Source organism: Pogona vitticeps, chromosome 1 (genome assembly GCF_051106095.1).
Source record: "Pogona vitticeps strain Pit_001003342236 chromosome 1, PviZW2.1, whole genome shotgun sequence".
Lineage (NCBI taxonomy): Eukaryota > Metazoa > Chordata > Lepidosauria > Squamata > Agamidae > Pogona > Pogona vitticeps.
Genome location: NC_135783.1, coordinates 204,045,375 through 204,054,499, shown reverse-complemented (window position 1 = coordinate 204,054,499; position 9,125 = coordinate 204,045,375). Strand labels below are relative to the sequence as shown.

The 9,125-nt window shown below is 48.7% G+C and overlaps 1 protein-coding gene across 4 annotated transcripts in view; it reads left to right on the top strand.

Moving 5' to 3' along the window:
• The first annotated feature begins 580 nt into the window (after positions 1-580).
• Positions 581-9,125, top strand: part of UBR3 (ubiquitin protein ligase E3 component n-recognin 3) — a 129,316-nt gene continuing 120,771 nt past the window's right edge. For 3 of the 4 annotated variants that reach the window (XM_072981571.2, XM_072981565.2, XM_072981554.2), the window contains exon 1: positions 582-1,431. In XM_072981571.2, the coding sequence (XP_072837672.2) occupies positions 920-1,431 (512 nt within the window). In that variant the 5' untranslated portion in view covers positions 582-919. Of the gene's footprint in view, positions 1,432-9,125 lie in introns of all 4 variants that reach the window. The other variant, XM_072981561.2, reaches the window with a different exon arrangement.

The following is a 9,125-nucleotide window of genomic DNA, read 5'->3' as shown; positions in this document are numbered from 1 at the left end:
GTTCCCTCCATCAAATTGTCTGGGCATGGTGTTGTGAGTGCAGCCAACTTTACGTTTAACTGGGACCAGGAGTCAGAAAGTTCCCACGACCTGCATTGGGGTCGGGGTCGGGTGTTTCACTCCTGGCCACCGCAGGTCCTTGTGCGGAATTTCCCTGTGAAATCACTCCTAACCAGCTGCAAGGAGAAAAGGCGGCGCCTCAATAGAAGTGTGCAGTCGTGTTATGCAGAAAGTCCCAAATTCAGTCCTGCGGGGCAACAACACCCAGACCTCAGGCCAGGGTCATGTTCAACCCGCTCTCTCTCTCTCTCTCTCTGTGTGTGTGTGTGTGTGTGTGTGTGTGTATTGCACGCCCACAAGGGACCACAACCTGGGCACCACCACAGGGGATTTCCAGAGAGGCCGGGAAACGGCGTGCTGTGAATGGGAAGCGTTGGCATCTCTCCGGACAGGGTCCCGGAGGAACGGGAGCCGCGCCGGACGCCGGCTCTCTTGCGCCCATGTTGACCCTCGATAAGCGCGGCTTTCCCCAGAGAGAGAGAGGGGGGGGGGGACAGGGAGAGGAGGACAAACCGAAAGAAGAGGGACGTCAGGGTGGGGAAGAGACAGAGACTGTGGACTGTGTGTGTGGTATGTGTGTGTGAGAGAGTCAGTTTGCCGGCCCGCTGGGGGGGGGGGCGCCCAGAAGGTGGACGCCGGCGAGAACTAGGCGGCCTGAGCCGGGCCGGGGCTCCCGGTTATCGCGAGAGGCGCCGCTGGGAGGGGAAGGGAGGGGAAAGAGAGGCGAGAGGTAGCCTGCTAGGCAGGCAGGCGAGGCAGGCAGGGAAGCTAGCGAGCGAGGAAGCGAGCGAGGAAGGGGCATCTCTGGTCGCTTTCGCCGCCCGGAGCAGCGGCTAAGAGGGAGCCGCGGGGGTTTGCCATGGCGGCGCCTGGCGCCGGGGCGAGCGCCCAGGAGAAGCGGGCCACGGCGGCGCGCCTGAAAGCGGCCCTCAGCCTCGGCGCTGCCGAGGAGAGCGAGGCCGCCGGGGAGCTGCAGGCGCTCCTGGAGCGGGTGCTGTGCCCGGGACCGGGGCCCGGCGGGGGCGGCGGCGGCGGAGGAACCGGCCCCCAGCAGCAGCAACAGCAGCCGCCGCCGGGCGAGGCGGTGTCCGAGGCGCTGTCGTGGTGCCGCTGCTTGCTGGCAGGCGGCGAGCCCTGGGACAGCTTCGTGCAGGCGGTGCGGGCCTACGACCCAGCCACTCTCTGCGGCCTGGTGTGGACGGCCAACTTCGTGGCCTACCGCTGCCGGACCTGCGGCATCTCGCCCTGCATGAGCCTCTGCGCCGAGTGCTTCCACCAAGGCGAGCACGCCGGCCACGACTACAACATGTTCCGCAGCCAGGCCGGCGGCGCCTGCGACTGCGGCGACGGCAACGTCATGCGCGAGGCCGGGTGAGTGGAGGGGGGGAGGGGGAGGGGAGGGGGCGCGCGGGAACCCCCCCGAGGGAGGGGCCGGTCCGGGCTGGGGGGGAGGAGGGGGGAGGAGGAGAGGAGCCTCCCTCCCTCCCTCCCTCCCTCACACACACACACACACACACACACACACACACACGTGTATGTGTGCGTGCACAGCCCTGGGGATATGGACGGTCACACTAATTGAGTGTGACTGTGGTCTGAGAGAACACGCAAGCGTGGTCGTGTGTATACAGCCCTCCTCTCGTAGGCATTCGTCAGCCGTTGACCTGAAGGCAACCCGCCTGGCCTCGCTTCGGGGGCGTTTGTGGTGCCTCGTCTGAATTCTGCCTTTTCTCTCTCAGCTGCCTCCCCCCAACAAGTCTTGTGACCCTTTCTAGATGTGCTGTCTTGAGAGTATGTACATATTTGCTCAGAGGTCATCCCCTTGAGCTCCCAGGGATCTCTCTTTCTCGTACCCTGTCAACCTTTCCTTATGAACACTGGACACACGGATGATGGTCCTCAGTAAATAAGGATAGGATGACAGCTGTATGATGGGACGGGCTTTTGTGGGGAGTGTTGAAGTGGAGTCTGTCTGTCTGGCAGGAGCGCATGCCAGAATAAACCTGTTGGGCCATGAAGTGCCCACATGGTATTTATGTGTGCTGTAGCAGACAAACAGGGTTGCCCCTTGGAATCAGTCCTATATTAGCTATCATCTCCATTGTTCATTTTGAGGAGTAAATAAAGCCCCACCCTTTTGCCTGTACAGTAAAAAAAATTTGAAGAATTTTGAAGTTTAACTATCAATACACGGTTGTTGATTTTGTGGTGTTGTCATACTCATGCACATGTGTTTATGAAAGTGTTCAGGGGGACAGAATGGTGGTGTTGAAAAATACTGACTGTTGTACTATAGTAATAGGACTGTTGTGCGGATAAAAGCATAAAAGAATTGTGTGAAAGTGGAGGCAGACAAATCAGTGGGTTACTAGAGAATGGATACATATGATCACACACATTGCCCTGTTCATTCCAGTTTATTGTTAAGGGAAATAAAATCGGATTCTGTTTTCTACAGCCACCTTTAACGCATATTAGAATAAACATTCTAAGTCTATACCACTTGGTTTTTATATTTTGAAGGCACACAGCGTGGTGTGGTGTAGTGGATAGAGCAAGGACTAGGACTCAGGAGACTGAATTTGATTCCTTAGTTCTGCCATGAAACCTCACTGTGAATGTGGAACTGGTAAAACACTCCTTAAATACCTCACTTACCTTGAAAACTCTATAACTGTCACTGATAAGTCAGTTTTGACTTAACAGCATGTAACAACATTTATCATTTGCCATAGACGAGTATTTCTTTTTACTGTTCCTTGTGAGGCATAGAGATAAAACTGGGGGGTTCATCAAGCATTGTCCGTTCACAAGTGGAGTGGCATCTGCTAGGGAAAGAGATTCCTCACCTTCCAGTTGAGCCCTTGTACCTTCCCCAGTCTGTTCTGAAGAGTCAGGGAACACCCTAGGGTAGATTATAGAAATTGTGAGAGGCTGCTAAGACTGGGAGAAGCTCTCCGTCTTTCCCCTCGGTGTGAACAGAAGGTTACTAGTAAACTTTAAGACTTCTGACAGCGAGAGAGGAGTCACCTAAGGCTATCGCTCTGAATTATCTTGTTGCAGGGAGAGCTTCTCCAATGTACAGTAGATTCTTTTCATGAAACCAAAGTTGTGTGATATGAGTAAACAGTATTCATTTCTCATAGTGTTGGTGCCTCCTGTTTCCTGGAAGTGGGAAGAGTAGGATAGAAAGTAATCATGTTGTGGGTCCCTTACACTTGTGGAGAGGTACGTAAAACATCCACACTATTGCGACTGTTCTTTTGCTGAGGCAAGATCAGATCTGGTTTGGAGCTCCATTGCTATTTCCCAAGGCTAAGGCTAAATCTCACATTCCAAAGAACTAAATTCCCTAGTTACCTGCAATATATGGAAAGAACAGCATGAATGTGGACCCAGAGTACACAACAGTTTTGGATCTTACCCCAGGTAAAATCCCTGGGCAAGTAATATTTGAACAGAACATGTAAATTAATGCTCTTTTTGTGCTCCTTGATTTTGATTGATTTGATTTGATTTGTGTACTGCTCATCTGGGTACCAAGGCCATTCCTATAATGCAAATAAGAAGACCTGCACGTCATAAGCATTTCAAGTGTATATGGGTTTCTGATCGTGAATATTTGTGGTGGAAGAAAAACATTGTTAACTTGCTTGTGGTACAATGTATAGAGTAGGTAGGAAATGAAATTGAGTGGGTTTGAAAGAGTAACAGTGGTTGAGTTGGAAAATCTTTACTAAAGAAGAGAAAAAAATAGGATAACAGAATGGACAAAGGTATTAAAAGAGTGGGGTTGCTGACTACAAGGTTCTTCATAGTCAGTGGGGCTGACAGCGAAGGAAGTGGAGGTGACTGTAGTGGAGAGGATGCAAAATACACTGTTACCCTGTGGAGACTGTGCATTTTGGTGTGTGTACAAGTAGTGGTTTTTGTAGAAATGTTGGAAGTAAGACTCTTTGCTGCTGCTAGCCTAATGGACAGATGCAAAGCTGGGAGAGCATAATTTCAGTTCCACGGTAGTACTTTTTTGGCATGATCACATGACACCAAATGCTGCCAAATGATGGCAGGCGTTATTTGCTGTCATAGTGGAAGCATGTGATAGCTGGAGTCATTGCCCAGACTTTAGTAAGAGTCAATGTGTGAAATCTAAAGGTATGCCAATATGTAAAGCATTCTCAAGTGTTGTCTGCTTGCTGTGATAAACACTGACCATTGTTAGTATGAATCGTGGAAAGAGATGCCAGATGCTTAGTTTTGTTTATTTTCATGAATGAATATTGTGTCATCTCAGAAGACAAACTTATAATTACAATTAAGCTCTGTAGTATAAATTGAATGGAAAAGGAACATAGTGGCCAAATATCTGTTGCTTAGTGCAGTGGTTCTTAAACTTTTTGAAAGAAACACCCCCTTGAGCCATTGAGGAAGTTATCATCGCCCCCCTCCCTGAGGTGATGACATCTTACCCACCCACCCACCTACCTACCTACCTAGTCTCCCTCCCCACCCGGGTGTGAGGCAGCGCTTCACGGGGCGAGGATGAGGACCCAAGAGACCCTTTCCTTCCACCCGATCCACACTCAATGCTCCCCTAAAGGAGGAAGGCGAGACATGGCAGGTAGAAAGAGCTGGATCATCTGGCAGCAGCAGCAGCACCGGATCTACTGCCAGCACTGCGGCTGCAGTCGCCTTCACAGGTTTGGCTCACTCCAGCGCCCCCTACCGTCCCCTTCTGTTCTTTCGCCCCCACACCGCCCCTTTTCGTTCTGCCGCCCCCCTGAAAAATGAAATCGCCCCCTGGGGGGCATTATTGCCCACGTTAAGAACCACTGGCTTAGTGTATTGTCCCCCTTTACGGATTGCTGCCTTGTCGTGGCAAAGGGGTTTGAGTAACTCAGAGAAGCTACAGGCTGTGCCGTGCAGGGACACCCAAGATGGACAGGTCATAGTAGAGAGTTCTGACTAAACGCAATCCACCTGGAGCAGGAACTGGGAAGTCATTCCAGTATCTTTGCCAAGAAAACTCAATGAAAAGAAACAAAAGGCTAAAAGATGTGACACTGGAAGATGAGCCCCTCAGGTTGGAAGGCGTCCAACATGCTATTGAGGAAGAGCAGAGGACAAGTACAAGTAGCTCTGGAGCTAATGAAGTGGTTGGGCCAAAGCCGAAAGGACACTCAGCTGCGGACATACCTGGAAGTGAAAGGAAAGTCCGATGCTGCAAAGAAAAATACTGCATAGGAACCTGGAATGTAAGATCTATGAACCTTGGTAAGCTGGATGTGGTCAAACAGGAGATGGCAAGAATAAACATTGACATCCTGGGCGTCAGTGAACTAAAATGGACGGGAATGGGCGAATTCAGTTCAGACGATTATCATATCTACTATTGTGGGCAAAAATCCCGTGAGAAGAAATGGAGTAGCCTTCATAGTCAACAAGAGTGGGAAAAGCTGTACTGGGATACAGTCTCAAAATGATAGAATGATTTCAATACAAATCCAAAGCAGACCTTTCAACATCTCAGGAATCCAAGTTTATGCACCAACCACCGATGCTGAAGAGGCTGAAATTGATCAATTCTATGAAGACTTACAACAACTTCTAGAACTGACACCAAAGAAAGATATTCTTGTCATTATAGGGGACTGGAATTCTAAAGGGGGGAGTCAAGAGATAAAAGCAACAACAGGGAAGTTTGGCCTTGGAGTTCAAAACGAAGCAGGGCAAAGGCTAATAGAGTTTTGTCAAGAGAACAAGCACTCTTGTCCAAGAACACAAGAGGCAACTCTACACATCGACATCACCAGATGGGCAATACCGAAATCAGATTGATTATGTTCTCTGCAGCCAAAGAAGGAGAAGCTCTATACCAGTGGTGATGAACCGTTTGGCCTCGCATGCCCAAACTGGGGAAAACAACAACAACAGTGGGTGGTGTGCCACCGCAGTGGTGGCAGCAGAACTGTAAGTGGCGGCAGCGGAAGGGGGAATCCCGGCACGGATGTGCCTCAAAACCCCACTCCGGATCCGCTGCCAGCACCAGCTGCTCTGGATCCGCCTGCCAAAGCATCAGAACTGCGGCTGCACCCGCCTTCTCAGGTTTGGCTACGCGGGGGTGGGGAGTAGCAATCTGGCATCCTATGGCTGGCGTGACAGCAGAAAGGGCTCCGCATCCCAGCCGTGCCATTGTTTCGCCATCGCTGCTCATGGGGAAACTTTTGAAAAAACACAGCCTACAAACAGTATTCAAGCCCACCACAAAAATACAACAAAGGTTATGGTCAGCAAAGGACAGAAGGGACCACCTCACCACTGCAGGAGAATACCGGATACCGTGCAGTTGTGGACAGGTATATATTGGAACCACAAAACGAAGTATCCACACCAGAATTAAAGAACATGAGAGAGACTGCAGACTAAAACAACCAGAAAAATCTGCAGTAGCTGAACGTGCCCTAAAACAAGCTGGACATGAAATTCTATTTCAAAATACTGAAATACTGGACAACACCAGCAATCATTACATCAGACTGCACAGGGAAGCCATTGAAATCCACAAGCACCAGCAAAACCTCAACAAAAAAGAGGAAAATTTGAAACTCAACAAAACTTGACTCCCAGCTCTGAAGAATAGAACATGCAAAAGGTCAACGAACTCTACGCAGCCACAAGGACCAGAGATCAGTACTGTACACACAAAAGACTAGCTAATGACACTGTGGCAATCTCCTCCGAAGCCCCTATCCCCCGAGGTCTTCACGAGGTTCTCGCCCTTCTTCTTTCTTCGCTGCCACCAGGTATTGCTGCTTTAATACCATTTAATCATAGAGATAAGTGTGCTTTTAAAACTCAAGTCTTTTATTCGATCAGGGAAGTTAACATTTGATTAATTTTCAACAGGTAAATCAGAGGCTGCTAATCACTTATACTTGAATCACATCTGCTATAACTTTAACTTCTTTTAACCCTCTATTCCATTCTTCGTTCTTACAGATCTCTAACTCACTCTTAGTTCACTTTTAAGTTTCACATAGTCTTTCTGTCCCAGAACCTCTCTCTGACAGCATCCACCAGCCTTTATATCTAACACCTCCCCCCTTGGCTCCGCCTTCTGTCCTCTCATTGGCTCCTTCTCCACTGTTCTGCTGTGACGGACGGGTGAAGGCAGGGCTGTTCGCTACAGACACCCATAAATTACAGTGACAGATAATCTCTGCTCCTTATCATAACAATACACCCACAACAAGACACACTAATCACCCATCTCCCAAAAAAGACAACAGCCTATCTCACAGCCATAAATACTCCACTCCCAAGCAAACTACACCAGAGCACAGAGTGCTGTCCTCTGAAGATGCTGGGCACAGAGACTGGCGAAACGTTAGGAAGAACAACTTTCAGAACATGGCCAAAGAACCCGAAAAACCCACAACAACCATTAGATCCCGGCCATGAAAACCAACATGAATTTCACCCAACTCTGGGAGGCAGTGGAGGACAGGAGAGCCTGGTGTGCTCTGGTCCATGGGCTCACGAAGAGTCGGACACGACTTAATGACTACAGTGGGGTCTCAACTTACGAATGACCCTACTTGTGAACAATTCAACTTACGAACCCGCTCGATAGGGAAATAAGGACTTGACATACGAACTTCCCTCGAGTTACGAACAGGAAAAAAGTGCCCCCTCCCTCCCATTAGAGGCTTCTGGAGGGGAAAAGGGGGTCAGAAACTTAAAAATAAATAAAAGAAAGTCACTTACCAGGCCTTGGTAGCCCCTGAACTGCAGGAAAAAGAGCAGCAAACAGATAAAAGCTGACACCCAGAAGGGAGCCTGGCAGCCATTTTGTGCTTTTCTCTCCTCCTGCCCCCTCCTCTCCCCGCTTAGCAGCTGATCGGCTGGCTCTGAAGAGGCTTCCTGAGGCTTGCTCAGCACCTGAAAAGGCTGAGGTGTGAGTTCCAGACTCGCCTGTGTGTCTTTGTCCTGAAAAAATCAGCACAACATGATTTAAAACATGCTTTAAAATTGGCATTGTTGAAAAAAAAGGTTTCAAAAGTGCTTTACAAACTGTTCCCTGCCTCCCCCCTCCTTTCCTGAACGTTTCTTGACCTAAGGAAAAAAAAGAAAAATATCCCCCTCTAGTGGTAGAAGGCAGAATAGCAGCTTCCCATTAGTTTCTATGGACGGAAAAGAGCAGATACGGATTAAATGGTTTTCAATGCATTCCTATGGGAAATGCAGATTCGACCTACAAACTGCCTTCCAATACGGATTAAGTTCGTAAGTCGAGACCCCACTGTAAATAATAACAACAAGTGTATTGTTGCAACTTGAATAGTCCAGTTTGAATCAATGGAACACAGAGGGGTTTACTCACCAAATTCTCCCTCTTTCAGTTGGACTACTTTATTGTGCCTTATTATGCTAGGCAACAAGATTTTAACAAATACAGTTATCATAGTTTACAAAAGACAGTGATTTCTGATCTGTTTGCAAAGTTGTTGTGACCAGGTTGTGAGGTGCCTTTTGGACATTATTGATATAATATGAATATTACATGTTATGCTTTTCCTTGAATGCGTGCAACATTTTCTCTCACTAGTGACAATGAGATAGGTCTGGAGAACTTCTGGGACATTGTTTTCATTTGTGGTGGTGTGGTGGCAGCTCATAGCTACATTTTCAGGTGTATCGTATATTCCTCTAGAATAGAAGCAATCATATCTCTTGGTGAGTCAGTATGGCATTCTGGAAGAAAATAGGACAGAGTTCAATAGGGATGTTTGCTGGCTTGTGCAGTACTGCCTTAATTTATGTAGACCAGTGGTTCTCAACCTTCGATAACTCAGGTGTTCTTGGACTGCAGTTCCCAGAAACCCCAGCCAGCACAGCTGGTGGTGAAGGCTTTTGAGAACTGCAGTCTAGGAACACCTGGGTTACCTAAGGTTGGGAACCACTGATCTAAAAGAACCCAGACTGATGAAATCCTAACAACAGCTGATGAATCAGTGGGTTTCTCTGCTGTCTCTAATTGCAAGTTGGTGTTCACATGGTGGGGT